Source organism: Talaromyces amestolkiae, assembly GCF_001896365.1.
Source record: "Talaromyces amestolkiae strain CIB chromosome Unknown scaffold21.1, whole genome shotgun sequence".
In the NCBI taxonomy this organism is placed as follows: Eukaryota; Fungi; Ascomycota; class Eurotiomycetes; order Eurotiales; family Trichocomaceae; genus Talaromyces; species Talaromyces amestolkiae.
The window spans coordinates 39,520-64,709 of NW_024468057.1; the positions used below are offsets into that span (position 1 = coordinate 39,520).

A 25,190-nucleotide genomic window follows, 5' to 3' on the forward strand; every position below is an offset into this window, starting at 1 on the left:
TGAGATATGCATCCCGAAGCTTCTCTGTACTCAATCGGCCACCTCCAAATTATCCAGGCCATGTTCCTCTCAACAGAATTGAGCGCGGTGCGCTTGCGATAGGATCTGCCTTTGGCTCTTTAATCAATCCATACAGACACGGTATATATTTACTCATAACATCCCTTTCGTTTCTCAATTTATTAAAAATTTCGACTCAGATCTCATTGCGGCATTAGGCGAAGCCACCGCAACACCATATTTCATATACCGTCTTCGCGACGCCATGCTCTCCAACCCCACCGGCCGCCGCATTCTCCGAGACCGTCCTCGACTCAACTCCGAAACCCTCAAAGTACCCTATCTGCGTAGCTTACCCGAGAACTCAGTTGGTTGGTCATACGCAAAATGGCTCGATAAAGAAGGAGTATCCCCCGACACGCGAGACGACGTACAATACATCGACGACGAGGAATGCGCCTACGTCATGCAACGATATCGCGAATGCCACGATTTCTACCACGCCGTTACGGGTTTACCGACTATGGTTGAAGGTGAATTGGCTCTCAAAGCGTTTGAATTTCTGAATACGGTGCTGCCTATGACGGGACTGAGTCTTGCGGCTGTGGTCCGATTGAAGCCTGCGGAGCGGGAGCGGTTTTTTAAGCTTCATCTGCCGTGGGCGGTGCGGAGTGGGCTGTCGAGTGAGGAGTTGATTAATGTTTACTGGGAAGAGCAGTTGGAGCGGAATGTGGATGATTTGAGGGCTGAGTTGGGCATTGAGGCGCCGCCGGATTTGAGGGAGATACGCCGTATGATGCGGCAGCAGGAGAAGAGGGCAAAGGAGAAGCAAGCTCAGAACTCTACTTCGTGATGGCAGGCCGTTGTTCTAGACAGTGGTATATAATGCCTGTTGTATATTAGACATCATGTATATCATACATTTGTATTGAGCGTTTTCTGCTTGTGCTATACAACTGTTCTTGCTGGTTATTCTCCGATGTTCGTATGGTATGCCGTCCGGCTCAGTAAGTAGCAAGTCATTCAAGAGTCATGCTTCGTCCTTCGTCATTTTCGTTCCTTCTACCAACTATTACCATTTATAAATCCAACAAATCATCATCATCATCATCCCAACCACCCTTGCGACGACTGAAAATAACTTTTTGCTCCTCTTCCTCCTTGCGCGAGTTCTCCGCAACCGCGTTGAGGAGATCCTTCAATTGGTCTTCCGTCACTTTCTGGCGCAACTGGCCTGTCTGTGCGAGCATGATGAGTCTGTTCTCGATATCCACGGCGSGGGATTCTTTGACGAGTCGTATTCTTCCGAGCCGGTCTGCGGCTGCTGGGTCGAGGATTTGGTTGAGTATTGTGGCGCGTCGGTCAGCTGGTTTTGGTCAGTCGATGTGCGGGTTTCTCGAGGTTTGTGGGAATAGCATGTACCTTCTGCTTGTCTATATCATGCAAAATGTGTCAGTAAAGTAACCTATTGCTCGAACGACGGTGCTAACCTTCTCTGATCTTCTTGTCCTTCACCTCCAATGGGAGCGGCCCCTCGGCCACCTCCCTGCTGTTGCAGCTGAGCGAGACGAGCTCTCCGGATCTATACTCGATATTAGATCGTCTTGTCCGTACTCATCGCTTGTATTCGCGGCTTGACTGACCTCCTCCAACTCAGCGTCAGCCATGATGATATACTCTTTTCCCCAGACTTTCTCCAAATGTAACGAAACGAGGTATTCGAATGAGAGACCGGTCGAGACTCAGTTCCGATGTGACGAGTCCCGTGATTGTTGTCCTGTGTACAGCACGTGTAGTGCAATGTGGTGTAATGGGAATAGTGTTGATTGTTTTGTTAAGAAATGTACAGTGATTGTCATGCACCCCACTTAGTGGCCTGAGGCCTTACAGATATGTAGTGGGGGAGCACATCATCATTCTACCATAAGAATGCATGTAGTTTAGAAAAGCAATACATCATAATTTATGACGATAGCTATTTCTTGTATCTGCCTTTCAATTACTGGCTAAGATCGACATAGGATTTCCGCTCATTTCTCTTACTGGCTTACATCTCAGCATGTAACTTGAACATTGACTATATAGCATGTCTTCCAGCCTTGTCAATTAACAGGTCATGCTGAAATTGCGTGCTCTGTACTCCGTTCAAAAAACAAGATTTACAAATGCTGTCTTGCTCTGTACTACGGAGCTGTCGTAGAAATTCTGATAAGTTGAATAACTAGGCGCACGTGACATTTGTCAGCAGGGATTAGCTTCTCAGATTGATTACGCGCTAAGCCCGATCTGGATACTGGCGGCTATCTGAGCTGCCAAGACGCTGCGTTCGCCACTCTTGCTTCACGCCTTGACCAACCACTCAATCCTTCAGTCCCACACGCAATCGCCGGACCTCAGGGACTGTCCGTTTGTCTGTCTCTCTCTCTCACTCTCTCCGTGCTTCGTCTCGATTATACTTACGCTGCTCGACTACGGACAGCATCCTCCATTCCTTTCATCTACAGATATCGGTCGACCGACTTTTCCGCACTCAGTCCTCTGTGGGTCTTACAATAACATGCTACTGGTGTAACGGACTCGTCGCGGCAACGTCAATCGGGGGATAACCGGCCATTCTCGTCATATCAATCTTCCTAGATGATATTGTCTTTCCTTCACTGGTCCGGCTGCATTGAATAGGTCAAGTCCACTCCTTTTCAGGTAGCTCGCTGAGCCGCCGTATCTCGATTCTATTTCTTATCGAATCCCATCATGGCCGAGTAAGTCCCTAGGCAGCTTCGCTTCATTTCAGAAAATTGCTTATCTAAATCGATCATTTAGCAGCCTTATTTCCCTCCACACATACGGACACAGCAGCTTTTTATCGGCGCCGAACATGTTATCCCGACCAAACAGCCACAAGCGGTCCCAGTCCGCCGGGAAGCGGTCACGATCGCCCGCGAGGTTTCTGACGAAGATGAAATCTACCAATGCGCTCTCCGATTTCGATAGGACTGGCCGAAGGCTTTCACCAGCTGGATTGGAAGATCTGCAGGAAAGCGATTTCAATACATTGAGGGACCCTCGAATGGCAAGCACATCCGATCTTACCGGCACTTCGGATTCATCGCATCACCCCGATCTGAGCAGCGAGGTGGCCACCCTGAGTGCGAAATTGGTACAGGCAATAAACAACCAGACGAATTTGGATGACTCATTGTCGGCTACCCGACAAGAATTGGAGGAGGCGCAGGAAAGACTATCGGAATTGGAATCTGAGAATGAGAAATACCGGGCAGATATCTCTAGCGGAATCATGATTAAACGAAGTGATGTCGAAGCGGAAATTTTATCCATGAAACAGACGCTTGACGAAGAACGTGCAAAGCGGACAGCTGCTGAAAAGGAGAAGAGAGAGATGGAGCAGGAGTTGGAGACATTGACTGCTGCTCTGTTTGAAGAAGCTAATAAGGTAGAGCATATCTTCAATCCGCAATGGCATTAGTTGCTAACATAGATAGATGGTTGCTGCTGCAAAGCAAGAGCGGGAAGCTGTTGAGAAGAAGAATGAACAGCTTCGTGCCCAAATCAAGGATACCGAAGCCTTGGTTGCCTCTCAGAAGGAGCAACTTGCGGAATTGAAGACAGTAATGCAAGAGATGAACTCCGGTCGCGACGATAACGATGCCACGCCTAATCCATCGACAGCCCCTACATCACCAGCGATCGCGATGCAATCGAGTGTAGGCCGCTTTTTAGATGGCTCTCATTCAMCSCCCGCCACTCCTGTGCTTAATGAAATTCTACCTGCACCTTCAACGTCCTTTTCTCATTTGATAAAGCCCATATACCGCACAGATATGGTTGCATATGACGATTTCCGTGAGTTATTGGATTTCGCTACTGCTTCCAAACCGCCTAGCCGGGTTGCTAGTGGCTCATATGGCGGCTTGAACGTCATGGGCCTAGCCGGCTTGACTTCAAGCAGCAGCTCAAATGTTGCGTCTGGTACTCCCGGCAATAGTCAATCTCATACCCCTGCTGGAAGTCCCCAAACAAACGTTTCTCATACGCCCTTGAAGGATACGCGGTTCTACAAACGAGTTCTCGTTGAGGACTTTGAACCCACTCTGCGTTTAGATGCCGCTCCGTCCATCTCTTGGCTCACACGCAGATCTGTTATCAGCAGCCTTTGCGACGGTACACTGATTGTGGAGCCTATGCCTGCAAGCCATAAAAAGTATCAATTCCCCTGTGGTCTCTGTGGCGAGCGCCGACTAGGCGATGTCAACGAACGTACTCATCGTTTCCGCACATCAGACAACGAAAGTGCTCAGCGATACTCTCTATGTGTCCTTTGTCTTGAAAAGGTTCGCGCTTGCTGTGAGTTCGCCGGGTATCTCAGAATGATTCTCGATGGCCATGTGCATGTTTCAGACGTAGAGGAAGAGAAGGAAGCATGGGAAGAGACTATTCGTTTGCGAGAGAGGATTTTTTGGTCACGGTTCGGCGGCGGTGTTGTACCGTTTTTCGCTCCTGTCGAAGATGCAGAGAAATCGTTGCCTGTACCGGGCCCAGCTGAGGTAGAGGCTGGTGTTGAGGAAAATGAGCCGAAGTCGGAAAGTGAGGTTGTTTCAAATGCTACCGACGAAAAAATCGATAAGGTGCCTCCTGCTTTACCTCCAAGAAATGTCGACCGTGTGGCGGTTTTGCCAAACTCTGAGGTCAAGGAGGCATTATTTGTTGACACTGCGGTCCAAGCCGATGGACAACTCGACGGCGCCCATGTTGTTTCAGGTGACTTGGATGATACCGAAGCAGAGAAGCAACTGCGCACCGACTTGGAGACAACACTTCCCGACGCGTCGCATTCCAAGAAGAATTCCGAGTCAACACCTCCGCATACCAACGATCACGCGGAGTCGGAGAATAACGATTCAGAGGATGCAAAAGCCATGCCAGGTGCTTTTGATTGATTCGAGTCATTCGACATCCCCGTGATCACATGCTATTTATCCTTGTCTTCCCCCGTATTTTTTTGACCTATCAACTTTGGAATCATCCCTTTGTTGAGATTCTACCTACCCCCTTTTTTCACCCTCCAATGACGCTGGTCCGGGCATTGCATAGCATTTCGTGACGATTTTCATACACCTTTCCATCATCGTTATCATCATTCTATCATGTGTAGTACGACCGCTACGTACTTCCAACTGTACTATTAATGTAATAGCTTATTCTTCCATACATACCCTGTCTTTTGGTTCTGATTTTTGCAAAGTACATTTCAACCCCTGCCCCAGGTGCCCCGATCGAAGATTTTATTCGCATTTGCAGCTTTTGCATATATATTTATATTTCAATTATCTTTGATTCGTTTTTATTTTTTCCACAAAGAGAAGTTTGGAAGTACTTTACGATTTTAGATAGGCATGAAATTTTCTTTCTGACAATTCACATTCTTGCGTTTGATGATATTTGCGGATCTCATCTCGAGATATATCTGATGTCTTTACTGATTTTCTGATTATTGGTTCTCTATCTATAGCATTCTTCACCATAATGGTAGCGAGTATATATGAAATCTCATTTATCACTTGATTTGAAAAGAGCTCTATCGTAGGTCATAAAACCCCCCTTTTGAACTCTGATCCAGCCGAAAGTTCCCTACTGCTGATACCATTCTGCTTTAAACACTAGCAACGATGTATGTGAAGTTTGCATATTTCTATTAAAGGTTCTGAGTTAGAGAACGACATCGTGCTGGACTGTATGTACGAGTTGGAGAGAGGGGAAAGTAATTGTTCGAGCCCTAAGCCGTTTCGGCATATCTCCCCATCAAAGGAGGCCGGCCAGAAAATTAGTACGAATATCGGTGACCGTAATCTTCTAAGAGTGTGTATGAACTCCTTTGCCGGAAGAGGAAAACTCGCTAGAATAGAGATTCACCTTCCGTGATCCCGCCGAATCTTTTCGGTTCGAATATGGAAGAAAAGGCTTTTTGAGGTTGGCAGGTTACGCCACGGTGGTTCTGTGAACGGATTGGGGACAATCTCAAGATGATATGAGAGAAGGTGTGATTTTTGATAATTTTGGTCATTTATTTCACATGATTCAGAGATGAACCGGATGATAATGTTGTGCGAATACTTTCTCAATTCTACTGGTCGTGGGAGAATGTTCTACGATTGTCGTGAAAGGAGAAGGAGCTTCGTTTTCGCGAGAGCTTTCGTTCGCATTGTTTCAGCATGTCGTTGAGGAGATAGCTATGTTTGCTAATATCTCTCCTGATTTGTATGAGCAAAAGACCTCAAAAGAAAAAAGTCCTTGAAGATAGTCAAGACGCGAAAAATCCGAATCGACTACACGTATATAGTTAATCGCTACCTAGGTACCTTTATTGATTCGCATGACCTACGAGATTCCATCCATCCGATTGCAGTAGAAGAACATATAAACACTATTGTCATCAATAACCTAATTACATTTGCCTAGAATGTTTTCAGGTATGTATAGATGTCTACGTCTACGCGAGAAATGGTTTCTTACATCGTGATTTGTTGGTGCCCAATCAGATTTGTCTTTAGCTACAACGGTAGGGTAGGTTGCTCCCTACGCTTGGCCACCCAGTAAGCTTCAGTTCCTTTGATAGATTGACTATCAAGAATAGTCCTGTCGAAACTCCCACCCCCTCACGGCTGGGAACGGCGTTAGAAAGGAGCTGGATATCGCAACGCTCTTTCTAAAACTTGCAGTCCATAAGTCGTGCACTAAAGCGCGTATCGTTCCTTCGTGCAAAACCTATCCAAGCATCGTCGATCTCGGCAACATCAGAATTGATTGCTTATAAACGTAATAATTCTAAGCCTAAGAGCTATAACTATAGATAAACAGATAGATCATTAATCCTGAAACCCTAACGCTAATCCTAATTTAGATACTTTCCATCTAGTTAAAAGGTGCGTATCACAGGGCGGTGTGTGACTATTCGTTGTGCCAAACCTAACACAAGTCGAGCCCCAACCTCCAGTTCGCGATATACATGTTTAAATAGAGCCCTCCAACCACAGATACCTCCTCTAATTTGATCAGATACATCCGCAGACTCTTCCATTGATAGCGTCGAAATGCAGGATTCGCCCGAGACAAACTCCTGGCGACAGGAGTTTCTCAGTGAATTTACAGCAATACCAGCATCGGAAACAACATTCTCAATACTAGAGCAAGGAGACCTTGAATCATATCAGTACGATGCACTTGAATTTAAAAGAGCAATCAGGGTAAATAAGAAGCATCCAATTTCTGTGTTGCTAGCTACAGCAGATAATCGACTGTTTGCGATTAAAGAAGTGAGTATCAATAATAACGAACCACGACAGGAGTACTGAAATATACTATCTTAGTTCCAGCCAGTCAGTGATCAGCAGGTCAAGATTTTGATTAAAACCTATCGTGAAGCTTTCCCGGAGACTCTGAATAAATCTATTTTGGACCGAGTGAGGCAGGATTACGATCCATTCACTTTGGAAAAAAGAGCCTATGAGAGAATACATCAAGCCTCAAAAGGCTCCAAGGCATATTTCCCCGAATGTTATGACTGCCCGGATAAGAGAATTCTTGTTATTGAATACTTACGATCGTCTCTTACGTCACGTTGCATTTGCTCCAGTTCAGTCCCTCCTTACTTCAGCAAGGATTTAGAACTTTTGCGAAATGAGAGCACAAACACTAACCTTTCGACCTTGGAGAGGAGATGGTACGAATCACTTTTCATTGATCGTCTCAAGCGACTAACGGCACTACATTCGATCGGAATTACACACGGGGACATTAAGGAGGATCATTTCCGCCTGCCAGGTGACTTTCATGACACCGTTCTCTTTGATTTTTCTCGTGCATATACGATTACATCAGAAAGGCCATATCTGGTGCAGGGCTATGTGATTGATAGTAGATATAAATCGAGGTGGGCAACATGGCGAAGTATGCAAAGACTCGTTGAGATGGAGAGAAGGTGGCTTCGCGCTCTAATTATCACACGGTAAATCTATCATAACCTCTTTCTTCCCCGGTTAAAAGAGCATCTGAAATGCTGAGTCTTATGTCCTTTAGTATGAAAGAGAATACTTTCAAGTCAAGATACAATCTTAATGACGAAAACAGTCTTGCTAGATCGTCATCTGCAGAAAGGGAACTGATCGCGATGAGAATATACCGAGTACCAGCAGGTCAGTATTCTAAAATCAAATATTTGTATATTACTACTATCTCGCGTTCAGAATTTGCTTTTCCGTCGCTCGCCTCAATTCTACCATTCTTAGAAGAAGCATTAAAGGGCAAGCCGCAAACTTGGCTGATCTCTATAGTAGTCTCTCTTGAGGACTACATCGCGCTTTGGATCAAGTCACATGGCAGTGGTGATTCCTATTTAATCGCTATGGCTTCCGAATCTGGAGAGAACACATCTTATTATTCGCCACAGGGTACTTTCAAGACCGAAAGCGAAAAATATTATTTGTTTCTTATTCCAAGAAGCTGGCTAAATGTGTTGGAACTTTCTCAAGAATTTGCAACGAGAGTCTTAATGACGCGGTTTGGAAAGAGGGCATGGACGGTTGACAAAGAAACATCCTTCGGAGAGCATTAAACGAAATCCGATCAAAGATGGATTTTACCTTCCAGAAATGTGATACCAAGCTGAGGCACTACTTAGAAAAGATTGCATCGACCAGGATGAACGAGACTACGGGTAATCTGCAACTGCATACATGAATATTGCCAAAGCGCCAGCAATCTCCCTTTATGTCACTAACGCATCAAGTCATCTTTCGAATACGATGTCAGGTGGTAACCTCCCTGTAAGATGCGAGCCTATTCTCATTCCTTCCATACAATAACCATTCGTTACTCCTAATCAACTTTATTTCACGATATACCACCAATAATTTTGATAAATGACCTCGTTCGGCTTGTCCCCACAGACTGCAAGTGAAGGAGACATCCCCTTCCACTTATTTACTTCCGGGTGCTTCAAAAATTCAACCCCTAAATCCTTCCAGATCTGCATCTCTCCCCGAATTTCAAAATATCTGGCGGCAGTAAAGAGTATTGGGCACGGAGCATGTGTAAGATACTTGATGGTTGGGTACCATTCCGCTTGTTCGACTACCGAAAATCCCGAGTGGAAAGCTGCTCCAAGGTCTGGTGTCTGATAGAGTTTGGTATTGACGTATGTGTGGTATGGACCTCTCCAGGTAGCGATAGAAACCGATCGTCCCATTTTCGTACACGTGGTGCAGCACTGAAGTTTGTAGAGTTTCTGAGAATTTTTACCGTCTCTAAAACCCATGGACACATTCGGACCTACAAATGTTAGGTAAAGAGCTGTCAGCGATGGTAGAAGGTGTAAGAGCTCCTCAAATGCAGGAACAGAAGCAAACTCAGCTCCAGCTGCGCCTATAATGTCAAGGCGAATTGAGCCCCGAGTGCTGACATTGGGTATTGTCGCCTCCAAGGCTGCGATCAAAGTAAGCTGAATAGTTGTTGTGTTGGTACCGCATCTCATATACTCGACGAATTCTCGTTCTTTGGGGTTATTTTCCAGGTATTTCAGATCTCGGTTCAATTTGGACTTGAAGCTAGACTTGTCTGAGAGCATCGTGTAGTAATCATACCAGTCCTTTGCAGAAGAGAGTGAAAGATATCGTTTCCTTGGCCCCTTAGTAAAAGAGATAGTCGACGTCTTTCCCGTTCGCTGGCGGAGATTTACCATGGCCTTGTCGTCGGCTGAAATATCTTGCAAGGTGTCGCACTCCGCAGATGGATGTGTTTGATCGCAGGACGGGCAGAATGAGGTGAGAAGGCAGTGATGGCAGGCGCTCAGTTTTGCCCCAGCTTCAAGCTGAGACTCTCTTCTGTAGCAGTGATAGCAATATGGTTCGTGGCTAAATGTAAGTGTCAGGAAATGAAACGAAAAGAATATAATATGGTAAAACCGCCCAGGCTTTGTGGAGGTGGGTTCAACTCTGAGAGGAGAACGCACATACCCAATTAATCTTCCAAGTTCACAAACGTTCAGAGTACCAGATCTCAAGAAGTCTAGCAACTATAAAGTGCGTCAGAATCTGCTTGTTCGTCTTCCCAATCCAGATAAGCTAAATAACGTACCTGCTCGCCATGGTAGTCATTCCAACGCCTGCCAACTGAGAGCACAGCTTTTCTTTGTTTATCTAAAGCAACGAGTTTCTTGCAGATCTTCTTGTGATTCCTGGACCAGTCTTGCTCTTGACACTTTACTGAGCAGTACGAGACCCGTTTGCAAGCACCGCATCGTCTGAGATCTAAGGACGCGTCCCAGCAGGAAAAGCATAGAGCTTGTTTCAATGCTAAGGTTGGGACTAGATTTGCATCTGAGTCCGAATCAGCGTTGGCATTATTGGATGCCATTTCTGGGTTGAGGTTGAAAGTCTTCCGGGAATTTCCAGCGATGTAAGTAATTCCCAAGGCAGATGTCTACACTTCACGTGCAATGTCTCAGACATCGCAGCCAATTTTGAACATTAATACCATGGGCGCTCAACACATTATAACTAACTTAACAGTTTTTCTGCCTGCCTTATTGAGAAGGCTGTCGGACTATATATACTTTGGAACGTGTAGATCTGCTATTGGTTAGGAATTGTTTTTTGTCGTTACACAGCATTATTTCTGTCTTTGTCCTCGTCGCATCCACCCCCAACACCGTTCTTCCGTGACGAGTAACCAGGATGTTGGCCTTGCTCAATGTCGTGAGTCTCCTTGCGTCAGAACGCTTCAAATACGAGAGACATTGAGGTACGCACTATCTGACTGATCGAGTTCGTTTGTAAGCTACATGAATCGTTGCCTCTATAGATTCATCCAAAAATCAAGGAGCGCCTCACTACTTCAGAGATAGATGCGACTCTCACATTTAAGTGCTAATAAAGTGAAGGTGTATCTGATCCGTGGATTGGGTTACGCGTCTAAGGAAGCTGGATACGTCAACTATTGTTGCATACGAGCAAATACGTAAAGTATCATGTAGTTATAAGCTTATCTATGGCTTACTGATCCAATTACAGTACGTGACTTAGGTAGATGCATGGTTTCAGAACAGTGTAGACGTATTTCATTCGTACATAAACCCCAAACCCAACACGCCCAATCCAAATGCTAAATAAGTAATTACTCAAAGCTAGAAAAAGAAGTATACATGAGATATTGGTAAAACTCCGTTTTGTACACCAGACTGTCATCCGCCTTCTGTTCCCCTTTTGTAGGATTTTAGACGGAGCGAGAGGAAAGAGAACGGGAAGATGTAATAATTATATGATCAATAAAAAAATTTAGTGACTTCCCGGGTATCCCTGTTGATATTGCCCCTGCGGATACTGCCCAGGCGGCTGCTGTTGGTTGTTTCCATATCTCTCGTGCAAATTCCTAATCTGCTCATTGATATCCATAGTTGGCGGATTTGGCCCGCCTGGCCTTCCTACCATTCCGGGACCTGCGCCTGCTGCTGGTGGACCAACAGTCGGCATTTGCATGTGCGAGAAATGAGATGGCGCACCCGGCGCACTTTCGTAGCCAGTGGTACCGGGTGCTGGTACTGAGAAAGGTGTAGGTCCGCCACCGGGAGGTGCCATCATGGCAAGTCTTTTGCGACGTGCTTCTTCTTCAGATTCGTCGTATCCACCGGCGGCTGCGGTAGGAGCGGCTGCATTTGCATAATCAAAGACATCGCTTCGCTGACTAGCAAGACGTTTTAGGTTGCCCGCAACATCCGTTGTGATCAAATTAGTATGCGCGGCACGGGATTCCGCCTTTTCGCGTTGCTCTTTCCAGCGTGGATCCAGCATTTCGATGCGCATGTGTTGATCCAATTCAGCAACAGGGATTTGCTGGTGACAATTGGGACAAAGCGCTGTGACGGCTGCGTTTTGTTGTCGTCGTGATTGTGCGCGTGGAACATAGTCTGATCGAATACGCATTGATGGCGGTTGACCTTTGGCGGCTGCTTGGGCGGCTGAGGCCTGGTCGCGTGCTTCGGCACGTTCGCGGATACGTCTATCCTCTTCTTCGTTCGCTGCAGAGACAGGTGTCGGTATGGTCGGGGGTTGGAAGGTAGGGTGTTGTTCTGCGGGAAAATGAGTGGGTTGTGGCTGGGGKGTAGGACCGACTTGTTGCATTGGATAAGCATTGTAATAGACGGGCTCTGCTTCGTCTGTAGGCATCGCCTCCTCGATACGTAAAGGATTAAGTGACATTGCCGCCTTCTGCTCGAGGGACGCCGACTGAAGATCACCCAGGGAAGCGGGTGGCGGCAATTCAATTTGATCGTCTGCCTCGGTGAAGAGGACGGTTTCCACGACGGCGAAATCATGCCAGTCAATTTGGGCGTATTCAATACGTTCTTTTTCTTCCTCCTCCTCTTTTTTATGCTTTTGTTGTTCTTGAAATTTGACCCATTCCGCTCGTTGTTTGGCACGGTCCAAAATATGGTATTTGCTTTTTATATTTCGATCCACTTCTTCAAGCCGACGGTTCTCTGTAGTCTCTGCATCGATGCCTTCTTTCGTCAACAATATAGTGTATTGATCGACCAGTCGGGTAAAGAACTGATATAAGCTGTGTTGCGGTCGCAAAAAATCAAACTGAAAGTTTCGCGCCTCCCTTTGCGACAACGACGTCATAAATGATTTTCCTCTTTTGGCGACGAATAGCGCAGTCAACTTGACGACCTCCAAATCTTGTGCATTGATAATAGGCATTCGCGCCGAGAAATGGAACTCTGGTGGTGCAGCCGGCCCCTTGGGCTTTTCCGGTACTGGAGTGACGACCGCCTCGCCTGTTCGGCCAGCCGACACGTCGGTGCCACGTCCTTCTTTAATCTCATCGAGTCGCCATAGATAATAAGCTGCATATGCGTCGCCGGGGCTTAGGAAGGAGAACTTCGGGTTGTTTTGTTCTTTTTCGCGAATTCGCTCTGCAAGTCGAATATAATTAGCTGTGACGAAGAAGATCTGAGATTTGCTAAGACTTACGTTCAAAGACCGGACCATTTCGAGCGGCATATCCTGCTGTCTTCTCAACAATAGCTGTATGATAGAATATATTAGCAAAGGGCATCAAGACAAGCTGATTGAGTAGATGGACGCACCTCTGATATCCTTCGGTGGCACAACGATGCCCTCTGGAGGCTTGGTTATATCGTCTACCGTCGTGGGCGTTGAGACCCCATTACCGTTGGCTACTGCTGCAGCCATAATGTCTCCTGTAACGCGACGAAAATGCAAAAATGACGGATTGCTGTCGGGTGAGCAGAGAACGTTGAGCCGGAGATGGTCGCATTAGATATTTCCCGTGTAAGAACCAAGAAGGTTAGAGCTTCTCCGGCGCTTAATTTATTAGCCGCGCGGCTCGGCGGAAGTGCATTCAGGAACAAATAAGTGCTTTAAAGAATGACATGAATCATCTAGGTCTGCCGGCCTAAGTTTGCTGAAATATTAAGTCATCATATCAGAATGAGTCCATTGCAATCATACAAATGAAACTTATTGCCGTCGTCTACATTCACCTCCTTGTGGTCGCTAATAATAGCCGTGAGCAGCCAGCCAGTAGGAAGCCGCGTTGCCCAACCGGCGTGGCACCTTCCCCATACGAGATCTGGCCAGCTGTCGACGACGAACTCCCTTCCGATTCATTTTCCATCAACACTGTTTTTTGTTTACGAGCATCTTTTTGCAATCACTTTTTGATGGGATCTCTCTATTCTAATTAATCGTTCTTCGTTTCCTGACTTTCGTTTATGCTCTTATCCTATCACTTTGTTGCTCTCTTATAACCTCTAATTGTTACGTACTCGTTGCTGGCAAACCTCGAATTATTCTCCGAGTCAATCGCATTATCTACAATACATTCAACATACCGGGCGACTACAATTGACTTTTTTTTCTGATAACCTCCTCGATGAAATTCAATTGCAACCATGCCTTCAAAATCTAAAGATACACTCAGCGTGCGGCCGGTGTCTCGAGGAAATAACCGCTCGCGCAGTCGCAGTCGCAGTCGCAGCCGTTCACCCAATCCAAAATCGAAAAAGTCCGCACTCAAGAAAGCAAAGGATTATTCGTCGGAAGGCGTCAAGGATAATGACATTTTCAATCTCCCAGTTTCAGACTATCTGTGGCTCGCAGGCTTGACCCTGGGGGCAGCCGCGGTCCGATTGTTTCGCATTTACCAACCCTCGAGTGTTGTTTTCGATGAGGTCCAGTACGTTATGCTTATACTCTAGTCAATGGTGGAAGTTTCTTGGCTAATACATTCTGATGTTGTCAGTTTCGGTGGCTTCGCAACCAAATACATCAAGGGCAGGTTTTTTATGGATGTTCACCCCCCGCTTGCGAAATTGCTCATTACATTGGCTGCCTGGCTCGCTGGCTTTCAAGGCGACTTTGATTTCAAAGACATTGGATTGGACTATCTTGAGCCTGGAGTCCCCTACGTCGCTATGCGCCTGCTGCCAGCTATCCTTGGTGTATTGACTGTACCCTTGATGTTCCTAACGTTGAAAGCCACTGGCTGCAGAACATCCACTTCTGTCATGGGAGCAGTATTGGTTACCTTTGGTGAGTGACGATAAATTAGCTACGCAAGTATTAAAGCTTACTCGAAACAGACAATGCCCTTACCACTCAGTCCCGTTTTATTCTCCTGGACTCACCCCTGATTTTCTTTACGGCCTTGACTGCACTATCCTTTGTGTGCTTTACAAATCAACATGAGCAGGGCCCTTCCAAAGCATTTAAAGGCGCTTGGTGGTTCTGGCTGGCTTTTAGTGGACTTTCACTAGGCGCCACACTCAGCGTCAAGTGGGTTGGTCTCTTCACCACCGCCTGGGTGGGATCCTTGACTATCCTCCAACTGTGGGTTCTTCTAGGCGATTCAAATACAGTCACACCAGTAAGTCTAGCCCCTCTAGATGTTCCACAAAACATCACTGACTATGCTATAGCGTCTGTGGTTTAAACACTTTTTTGCTCGATTCTTCTGTCTCGTTGTCATTCCCCTTGGCTTCTACGTCGCGATGTTCGGCATTCACTTCCTCTGCTTAGTGAACCCTGGAGAAGGGGATGGCTTCATGTCTTCTGAATTCCAAGCTACTCTCAACTCCAAAGCTATGCAAGACGTTCCGGCAGACGTTGTCTTCGGCTCCCGAGTCAGCCTTCGCCATGTCAATACCCAGGGTGGTTACCTCCATTCGCATGCACACATGTACCCAACCGGAAGCCAGCAGCAACAGGTCACTCTCTATCCACACAAGGATGAGAACAACGTCTTCCTCCTTGAAAACCAGACTCAGCCGCTTGGAGTTGATGGAGTAGAGATTGAAGGACCAATGGCTTGGGATAATGGAACCGCAGAGTATATTTATGATGGGGCTGTCATTCGACTGTACCACTTGATGACACACCGCCGTATTCACTCTCATGATGAACGTGCTCCTATTACGGAAGCCGACTGGCAAAACGAAGTGTCTGCCTATGGTTACGAAGGTTTCCCAGGTGATGCCAACGATCTCTTCCGTGTTGAAATCGTCAAGTCCTCTTCTGATGGCGAGGAAGCTAAGAAGCGCCTACGTACGATTCAAACTAAATTCAGACTTGTTCACGTTATGACCGGATGTGCCTTGTTCTCGCACAAGGTCAAGCTACCCGATTGGGCGTTTGACCAACAAGAAGTTACTTGCGCCAAGCAAGGCACTCTCCCCAACAGTCTCTGGTATATTGAATCCAATGCCCACCCCGCGTTGACAGAAGAGTCGGAGAAAGTCAACTACCGAAACCCCGGTTTCTTGGGCAAGTTCTTGGAGCTGCAAAGAGTCATGTGGACAACTAACGCCGGTTTGACTGAATCGCATGCCTGGGACTCTCGCCCTCCTTCATGGCCCACTCTCCTTCGTGGTATTAACTTCTGGGGCAAGGACCACCGTCAAGTCTATCTGCTTGGAAACCCACTTATTTGGTGGTCATCAACCGCTGCGATCGCTCTTTATGTCGCTTTCAAGGGTTTTGCAGTTATCCGCTGGCAACGAAGCTTCGACGACTACAAGAACGTCAACTTCAAGCGATTCGACTATGAAGTCGGCACTACAGTACTTGGCTGGGCTTTCCACTACTTTCCCTTCTTCCTCATGGCCCGTCAGCTCTTCTTGCACCATTACCTCCCAGCTCTGTACTTTGCCATCATGGCGTTGTCGCAGACCTTTGACTTCATTTTAAATCGTGTTCAGCTACCTGTCATTGGCAAGAAATCTATTATCGGCAGCGGACTCATCACGACTTTCCTTGCCTTGAGTGTCGGTGTCTTTGTCATCTACTCCCCTCTCACTTATGCCAATCCTTGGACAAGAGATACCTGCCAGAGCGTGAAATTGCTCGATTCTTGGGATTTCGATTGTCCTATCTTCCATACTAACGTAAGTCTCCCAGAATGGAAGCCGCCTCCTCGCGGTAAACGTCGATCTTCGTGATTATGATTAACGAGTTATTGGGACAAACAGTTGAATGATTATATTACACCCTATTCAAACGCAAATGAGCCAGTGAAGTCACAGGCTCCTGCTATTCCTATCCAGAACCAACAACAGCCCATCGGCGATAGCCCAGAGGACAACAAGCAGTTCGTAACTTCACAGCCGGCGGGTTCAAATCGAATTATTGGCCGTGAAGAGCGTGTTGAATACCGCGATGAAGCCGGCAACCTCTTGGACCCCAAGGAAGTCGCCAAACTACAAGCAGAAGGAAAAGTGTCCTTGCAAACCAAATACTCAACACAAACGCGAGTCATTGATGCAAGCGGCAACCAAAGCGTCAAGATTCCCGAACATGCTCCTCCACATCCTGATGTCGAAGGTCAGAACCCAGAGACCAATCGGAACGGTGATGAAAGCGTCGCTCCTCGGAACGAGCCCGCGTCAGCCGCAGGTTCGGAGAAGTCTGTTTATGATGAACAGGTTGCCAGTGCACCTAAGCCTGCAAGTGAAGCTCAAGGAGCAACGGCATGATTGCCATGGCTGTTTTGGTTTCTTTTAGCTACTTTTCTCATTTTTGTGCTGGTGCACATAGCATCAGTGTTCGGCATGTCATTGTGTACCATACTTTCTCTCTTTCTTCCTCTTTCCTTTTTTGATGAGCTACCAAAAGATAAAAACAATCTTTCTTTATCTCCTAATATTCGACATTTTTTATATTTTATCTAGTTTTACATCTGAAAATGGCAATGATAACGAATGAAGGAACAAAAGAAATAAATATTTGATTTCAAAAGGACACAAGATTGCTCAAAACTATACATAGAACAAACAAGTAGTCTTTGTCTGGGTTGATATTTTTTTTATATCTTTTTCAATGAAATGATGACCGGTCTCTTGAGAATGCCATCAGGTTTGGATCTTCTTTCTAGAGTACAAGCAAGCCATGCTTTTAGTCTTCGCAAAACTCCGGGGGTCTATAAGAGAGAGAGGTAATGGGATCCCAATCGGATTTATACTCCGATCAATGATCTCATCATTGTCTGCGTAGTGAAAGGAGATGGTGAGACTTTAGTAGTCGTATTCCTCCTTTCCGTACTTGTTGAACTTCTCATGAAGATCCTACCAAAGCAATACCCTTAGCACCCCTGTAGTGATAGTATTTGTAGGAGTAAACTTACCTCAGGCAAAGTAACATTGGGCACAATGACAGTGTTCAAAGCACTGGGAGCGTTGCGGAGAGGCTGGCTCTTGTCTCCGTGAGGGTGGTACTGGTATTTGAAGACTTTGCCTTCGTTGTCGCCCTCCCAGGGCATGGCGGATTCGCCGATGCGAACGTTGCTTTCGGAGGTTACGGAGGTGGGCTTGCGACCGAAGAACCTGTGCATTATCCGTTAGCTGGAAGTCCTTTTTCGGTTTGGTGTTGCGAATTGAGTGGATGGTTTTAGCAATTGTGAATTGGATAGTGCAATTGATTGCATCGTATGACGAGTGGAGAGAATGGGGTGGTTTACCATCCAGCAAGCATGAAAGCACCGGACATGACACCGAGAAGAACCTATAAACACAGTCAGCCTCAAGATCTCTCGATCTCCTATCTTCTCGGCGTAGAAATAAACATACGTAAAGCTCGGGATCGCGCTTGCCAGCTTTGGGCAGGTTGGACTGCTCAGTATTCGCACTGGCAAATCGGCGAACGGGAGCGGCGCGCGAAAGAAGAGCTGGGCGAGCGACGAGGGCTCGGCGAGCTGTGAGCGATGCAATTGAAGACATTTTCGGGTGTGGTTGTCTGTTGCGGACAGAAAGGGTGGTAGAGGGGAGAGTAGTTGTGGTAGTAAAGACGAAGAAGAATGATGTGATGTCGTTCTCACCACACGATGATATCTCGGCCCGCGGATCAGGTGATTTTTACCTAAGCTTTCCGGAGGCGGGTGTTGGTGCCTAATTTCTAAGGCTCCACTGACAGTCTCCCGGTTAACTATCTGAGGCGGCATCAATTTGCAGTCATTCAATTTCATGTTCACCCAAATGTACCATTTGTGCTCATACAATCAGGTCCTCAAAATGGTATGTGTTATATACATGCGAGAACTATCGTTGATAGTTATTACCATTATAGCTTTTTAATGGCTCAATTGAGAAGAAATAAGATTCTTTGATTGCATTGACTCTTCCCAATGTTCAATCTTTCTAGTCACGGTCAGTCAGTATATCCGAACATCAAATCAGCTATCTCTGTGCTGTGTTGTGTACAAAATCTAGTTGATTTCTTCACAGTCTCCGGGCCCAATGACACTCATTGGGGTTTCGTAACCGACGTTGCAAGACTTAAATTCAATGAGGTGAAAGAGTATCATTTTAATTGACGCATCCATCTTCCCCCAGTAAGAGCTGTTGCCACACAGCTTGTACTCGGAGTGCAATTCAATCATTCTAAGGGCATTGTTTATGGGGACTAGACCCCATAATCGAGGCACTTTTACGGACCGGACTCTAGAAGGATTACAGACCTTCGCCTCGGAAACATACTGCTTCAATTGCCGTTTGATATGAAATACATAACTCTAGAGTATTTACGTGCTAGAACTGGCGAACCAGCGATAGAGCTCGTTGTCCGTGAGGATAGGCGTCCTCTTGACTCTGAAGTCCCTTCAGAGCTTGTCATCCTCATATTTGGGATATCTTTGGATGCAGGCCTCCGTTTGAGTTCTTTCCTGTCTCGCTAGATGAAGTTACGATGGAGCATGTTGAAAAGCTTGGATAATTGCCCGACCGGTGGTGGAATGAGTGGAAGGAAAGGAAAAACTGGTTCGACAAAGATGGCCACAAAAGCGCGAAAGAAGATATTCATCAGTGGTGTGGGAATACTTCCAGGGACTGGAATAATCGTTCGGGCGAAAATATACGATAACCACGAGAAAGGAATAGTTTGATTTGTTCTCTGCAGACGAAGAGGCGGCTTTCCGTAGCATGATAGAGTTGATGCTAGTTTTTGAGCCGAGCAAGCAGGCTACAAACGTGAAGTGGTCAAGTGCGAATGGATGCAACGGCGGGAATTGTCAGAGTCGCGGAGAATGCAAGATGCAATCGAGTTGAACCCCTAAGGAGATTGGCCGTCAAAAGATCTGGCCCTTCCAGCACCAGATATCTGATCGCCCATGTGGGAGGGAGGGGCCGTTGTCAAAGTCAAGGTTGAGGACCGAGGATGGTGTGGTTGTTATTGAAGTAGTCACTGAGGTAGATGAACTGATAGCGCTGACGGGAAAAGCCACAGGAGCAGATGAGGTAATAGTATAGAAAATGTGTAGAATGGACGTATTTCCCTAGCATGATAATTATCATTGAGCTTACATGGAAATCATTGACTTGTGATGCATGCAGAGTTATCATCTCCGATTTTCGTGATCTTTCTTGGTGATAGAGTCTATCAACTAGGTGACTCGATTCTCATGCATGAACATACCAGTCAATACTCCCAGTGTCGATATGGTTTTCCGGGAAGCAATCTAGTAACGATAGTACATCTGCGTCCATCATTTCGAATGTTGCAGGATCTGTCGAGTCATACTGCCACTCGTGGTGTGGAAATGCTGGAAGAAAAGTTGGTGTATGATTAATGCCAATGGAACTAGAGGAATCAACTTCACGTTGATCACTTGAAGGTTCGCTGTCCAGGTTCTGATTCTTGATGCTGTTCATAATTATATCGATGCTGCGCTGGACAACCGGGCAGGTCGTACAACTGCCCTTCAGAGCACGCAAAAATGTATTCATTCGGTTCCGAGCGATGGTATCACCGGATCTGACATCCTTAACAATTGCCGAAGCGGCCGTGTATACGCAGTATGCCATCAGGTACGTGATTCGTGTAAAGCCGAAGGTGTTCTCGAAGAAGATGAGGAGCTTTTCAATATTTTTGGCAGCATCTTGACAAGCCGCATGATGGATTGGGTATGAATAAAATGGTCTGTGGAGCAGAATATTTGTGGCGTAGTAAAGAAGGCTGTCTGTGTCAATTCAAGTAAACATGCCGAGAAGAAAGCGTACATACTTTTGAGCGAGAATATGAGGAGGACAACATATTTCAGGCAGACTGTTTGGATCGTATTTTAGGTAGGGAGGAGAATTTGCCCGCCAACCATCCAGCTGGTCTCGTATATTCCGCAATACTGAATCTGTGAGTGGCATCGAACGTCGAGAGTACAGCTTCACAACGATCTGATTGATAATCACCGCCAGTTTACAGGAGTTTTGGAAGCACGAAATCGCATGCGATTTCATCGGCGGGTATGCCTCGGCTGAAATAGACCCACGACTGCCAGAGTCACCATAATAAGGAACCCATAGTTCATGGGCCGTGCTGTCGTCAACTAAGTCATCACAGTTAGCTCACTGACAAGTGTCGATAGAGTTAAGAGGCTTAGCTGCACCAAATTCGGGTTCTCGATCAAAGGGTAGCTCGGTGAGAGCGGGCATGCGGCCAAGATATAGACTTATCGCCCTACAGTGATTTGGTTAGTGACACCTCTGCGTCAGTCACATTTCATGTGTGGTCGCACTTATCCCAAAAATAACACGACCAGAATAACCGTCGCCGGATCTCGATATCTTCGGGGGTAAGATGACCCAGGTGTACTATCTTGCCAGAACTATGATGCAATCCTAGGTCGCTGACCATTCTGAATGCCATACCACTGTATAACCAGGCCTGTGATATCGAGCCATATGCAAGATCCCGTGCACTGAGTTGAAGTAGCGCCTGGACTGTTGGAATTGAGCTTGGTTTCTGGATCTCTTCCCCAAGTACTAGTCTTGCACGGGATATCAATGCTTGTCCGATAGAACTAGATTGAAACCGGGAGGAGTGGGCGCATAATACAATAAGGAGAAACGGTGAAAAGTATTGGCCGCCCGTAATCATGTCACCTAATAATTGAGCAAAGCCGCGTAAATATATGTCAATCAATCCTATAGGTGTGTTTGCAGGGATCATTTAAGGGTAAGCTTACGTATAAAGGCAGGTCTATATACCCACATGAATAATGGTCCAATCCATGACCAGTGTAGTTTGAGAAGCTTTGAGAGTATATCCTTGGGGATATCATGATGAATAGCAGCATTCCCCAATGCAAATTGCTCCCATGCATGATATTCAGTTGCAGTTGGAGACAGCGTGCTGGCTATATCTGCAGAAGATATGGAATAGCTCGTTTTGTGAGCCGTAAATTTATGTCCCCGTGATATCGGAGGATCATGCATTGCTGAAGTTGGGCCATAATAGCATAGCTATAGTGAGATTCTTGGTCAATTATTTGATTGGTGGTAGTATCAGTACAACGAACCTTTCCATTTTCATCTAAGCTCAGATCAGACAAAGGTAGTGCAGACGTTTGATCCTGCTGACTAGCATAATGATCTGGGATTGCAGTAAGCTCTGTATTATTGATTTCTTGCCCATAATCAGAAGCGATACTGGCGGCGTGGGTAAAGGTGACTGTATCCCCTTCAGCGACATTTGAGTCTTGTGGACTGCCAGATGCCCAAGATGTTTTCTCCTTCAGCGTTTCAATTATCTGCTCATACTCCTGTAGCCTCTTGGACATGGCAATGATTTGAGACATAGGCGGAAGTTTCTCGTAGCGACACTCGTCATTGTAGACTTGACAAGTCTTGCACCCCGGCTGTGTTCCGTCACATCTCGTCTGGGCCGTGTCAGCCGATTATACACAATTGAAGAAGGGAAAATCACCTTTCGGATTCGGCAGTTGGTGCATGTAAGCGTATTTCGATTGGCTCGGGATGGTCGCTCCGTTCGCGAACTGGAGATCGGTGACAGCAATGGTGTGGCTGATTGCTTCTGGCGGTTTGACCGCCTGGCATTGTGTATTGAAGACATGTGTGAGACAATGCTGAGATGGATGACAGCCCCGGAAACCGGCCGGGTGGACCAATTTAAGTGGCGTTTTCATAGGGGAGGGGGAAGACGGTCAAGCAAATGCATTCATCTTGCTATTGGCCACGGAATTTCTCACCCGATATAAGCCTCGTGTCTCGTGTCATTCTGTGGGGAATTGCGGTGGTTGCCACGCGGGGGTCACGCTATTTCCTTACCGTTTTAGGGCTTTGGTAGCGCTTTCATTCGAGCATTTAGTGCACTTCTTAGTAAAAAAAGTTCATTAGACTGTGAAAAACCGGTTTAATTCGCTCGTCAAACAAAGAAATTCGGAATTCACTTGGCATTTGTGTGTCATTATGCGATGATTTCTCATTCGTTGTGTCTTGATAACTAACTACTCGGGTATACATCCCCAAAGACGTGCACATCTACACAAGGATTTTACTACACCCGCCACTTTGTTTGAGTCAATTGGTATTGCCTGAAATATTAAACGCAGATTGGTCATCTTATGAGAAAATAAATGACAGCTGCGCGTCGATCATGTTTGAGGTTGTCATGGAATAATTATTGGAAAAGTACTTGAACCAAGACACCAGAACACACCATACATCGTTTAGCATACTAATTCAAATTTTTTCCACATGAACAGCCACCGCTCTCTTAGCCATCTCATCAAGCTTCTCGTCATGAGTTTGCTGTAGCACTTCAGCTTCGCTCTGCCCATATCGGCCAATTTTATACCAGGGCAGCGTAAACAAGTGATCCATAGATTCCAAACTGAGCCCCGATGTCTCTGGAATAAAGAACCACGCCCAAAGTGCACTGAAGGCTGATATGGCAACGAAGAACCAGAACGCGCCGGCCGGACCCATTCCTCCCTGCGATAATGGCAGTAGCATCAGTGGCACAGCCCGGTTCGCACCGTATTGATTAGCAAAATGAAGCATCATGATGAGTGAAGAACATATTGCTCGTATTCGCAGTGGGTATATTTCGGCGTTGATAAGGTACTGAATACCATTCCACCCCAGCGCCCAGCCAAAACTACACAGATAGATCATGAAGATGGCGCCAATACTAGCCGACTTCTGTGACGGCGTAAATGAGGACGGGTTCGGAGTGCCTACTATGCTGAGGAAGATTGCAATATATGTCATCGAGATTGTTTGGATTGTGATGCCAATTCCCAGTGATCGTTTGCGGCCGATGATATCGACCAGGAAGAAGGCGCAGAGAAGAGCCCCGAGAAGTTTGACAACGCCCAAAATACAAGTCGCAAATAACTTCTCGTTCTGTCCACTGACTCCAGCCAATAGAAAGAAGTCCGGAGCGTATACCGTGATTGATTGTGCACCGCACCACTGAGTCAGTAACTGACCCGCGAAGCCAAGGTAAATGCGATAAAGGTTCGACGGAATGGCGAACATCTCCCGGACAATGCTAGACAAGCCGCTTCCCATAGTCGCTGTCCTTTCTTCTTCCAGCTGCGCTTGTATCTCGCAGATTTCCCTTACAATGGCCTCATGATTTTGTGGGAGATTCCGGATGCGCGAGAGATTGTCCGTAGCTTGCCTATCATTTCCACACTTTATCAAGTAGCGGGGAGACTCATAGTTGAATAACGATAAGGTCCCTATGATTGTAGCGAAGATAAGGTGAAGGCTTGTAGGTACCAACTATTTGTACATCGAAAGCCATTAACTTGGGACTTCCGACGAAAGCGATTGGATTGAGAATATATGTACGTACCCATCGTCTTGACGTAGTATCGGATATATGCAAGCTGGACCCCCAGCTAGCAAAGTACGCCAACATGATGCCGATATACACGGATCCAGCGAACGTCGTTGTGCATAGTCCTCGAATGGATTTCGGCGAAATCTCCGAGAGATAGACGGGGGCGACAACAGAGGCTTGCCCGATTCCGAGCCCAGCTACAAAACGACCGGCATAGACCATGCCTAGGTTGCCGTTGTTGCACATGAAGATGGCAATTCCAATAATCCAGACGACACAGAGCTGTCTAGTTGCCCAAAGACGGCCGATACGGTCGCATAGGATAAAGGCACCATGAGAAGATTAGCAAGAATACAACCTCGAAATAGAAATTCAAGCAATAAACTTACAGACCCGCACCGGCAACACTGCCAATAGATACCATGGATGAAATAGTGGCCTTAACTTGAGCATATTCGGAACTGTTAACGTTGGGAAGGTGAAGAACATTTCTGAAAGCAGCAGAATCCAGTGTACCGCTTATCAACCCTTCATCGATACCTCGAGCAGCACCCATAATACCAAAGGAAAATACGGCAAACCATAGTCTCCAGTTTAGGACTTCCCTAGGTTCATCCCCGATCCGTAGTTTAAAGATGTTCAAGGGACTCCGGCTGCCACCCATGCTTTCTTGTGGTACAGAATATTTTGAGATGAAGGGTTTGAGGAGATCGAAATCAATGTTCTAGCAGGACGTATCTATCCGAGCGGTCTCCGAGCCTATCTTAATATACTAATAATAAGAACCACGAGACTACCGGGAGAGACGGTGTCAGAAATAAGCATTCTGGATTATGCATACGCGCCACGGCCATCCTCCGGGATATTGGCGAAAAGCCATATTGTGCAGGGCATGATGAGTGCTTCCGCGGGGACTTGCCGGGAGACTTACCGGGGTGATGACCGAACAGCTTGGAAACATGCAAGTTCTAGAAGAGAAGCTAATCATCATTTATGCTACATGTCTGTCAGGCCTTTGAAGAA

The 25,190-nt window shown here is 46.4% G+C and overlaps 8 protein-coding genes across 8 annotated transcripts; 3 read left to right on the forward strand and 5 right to left on the reverse strand.

Annotated features, from left to right (window-relative positions):
• Positions 1–265: 265 nt before the first annotated feature.
• BHQ10_008793 (uncharacterized protein) lies at positions 266–853 on the forward strand (the record flags this gene model as incomplete). The annotated part of the gene is made up of 1 exon (XM_040881637.1): positions 266–853. The coding sequence occupies one exon, from the start codon at positions 266–268 to the stop codon at positions 851–853; it is 588 nt and encodes a 195-aa protein (XP_040737295.1).
• Positions 854–1,079: 226 nt separating this feature from the next.
• On the reverse strand, positions 1,080–1,667 carry BHQ10_008794 (uncharacterized protein; the record flags this gene model as incomplete). The annotated part of the gene is made up of 4 exons (XM_040881638.1): positions 1,080–1,366; positions 1,423–1,433; positions 1,491–1,582; positions 1,644–1,667. The coding sequence occupies 4 exons, from the start codon at positions 1,665–1,667 to the stop codon at positions 1,080–1,082; spliced, it is 414 nt and encodes a 137-aa protein (XP_040737296.1).
• Positions 1,668–2,875: 1,208 nt separating this feature from the next.
• On the forward strand, positions 2,876–4,955 carry BHQ10_008795 (uncharacterized protein; the record flags this gene model as incomplete). The annotated part of the gene is made up of 2 exons (XM_040881639.1): positions 2,876–3,451; positions 3,501–4,955. The coding sequence occupies 2 exons, from the start codon at positions 2,876–2,878 to the stop codon at positions 4,953–4,955; spliced, it is 2,031 nt and encodes a 676-aa protein (XP_040737297.1).
• Positions 4,956–8,899: 3,944 nt separating this feature from the next.
• BHQ10_008796 (uncharacterized protein) lies at positions 8,900–9,637 on the reverse strand (the record flags this gene model as incomplete). The annotated part of the gene is made up of 1 exon (XM_040881640.1): positions 8,900–9,637. The coding sequence occupies one exon, from the start codon at positions 9,635–9,637 to the stop codon at positions 8,900–8,902; it is 738 nt and encodes a 245-aa protein (XP_040737298.1).
• A 1,708-nt stretch (positions 9,638–11,345) lies between these two features.
• On the reverse strand, positions 11,346–13,265 carry BHQ10_008797 (uncharacterized protein; the record flags this gene model as incomplete). Its single annotated transcript, XM_040881641.1, has 3 exons — positions 11,346–12,985; positions 13,044–13,097; positions 13,160–13,265. The coding sequence occupies 3 exons, from the start codon at positions 13,263–13,265 to the stop codon at positions 11,346–11,348; spliced, it is 1,800 nt and encodes a 599-aa protein (XP_040737299.1).
• A 722-nt stretch (positions 13,266–13,987) lies between these two features.
• On the forward strand, positions 13,988–17,065 carry BHQ10_008798 (uncharacterized protein; the record flags this gene model as incomplete). Its single annotated transcript, XM_040881642.1, has 5 exons — positions 13,988–14,271; positions 14,338–14,627; positions 14,678–14,961; positions 15,014–16,477; positions 16,562–17,065. The coding sequence occupies 5 exons, from the start codon at positions 13,988–13,990 to the stop codon at positions 17,063–17,065; spliced, it is 2,826 nt and encodes a 941-aa protein (XP_040737300.1).
• A 537-nt stretch (positions 17,066–17,602) lies between these two features.
• On the reverse strand, positions 17,603–18,304 carry BHQ10_008799 (uncharacterized protein; the record flags this gene model as incomplete). The annotated part of the gene is made up of 4 exons (XM_040881643.1): positions 17,603–17,653; positions 17,713–17,911; positions 18,046–18,089; positions 18,155–18,304. The coding sequence occupies 4 exons, from the start codon at positions 18,302–18,304 to the stop codon at positions 17,603–17,605; spliced, it is 444 nt and encodes a 147-aa protein (XP_040737301.1).
• Positions 18,305–23,056: 4,752 nt separating this feature from the next.
• BHQ10_008800 (uncharacterized protein) lies at positions 23,057–24,831 on the reverse strand (the record flags this gene model as incomplete). The annotated part of the gene is made up of 3 exons (XM_040881646.1): positions 23,057–24,106; positions 24,180–24,453; positions 24,557–24,831. The coding sequence occupies 3 exons, from the start codon at positions 24,829–24,831 to the stop codon at positions 23,057–23,059; spliced, it is 1,599 nt and encodes a 532-aa protein (XP_040737302.1).
• Between the last annotated feature and the right edge of the window lie 359 nt (positions 24,832–25,190).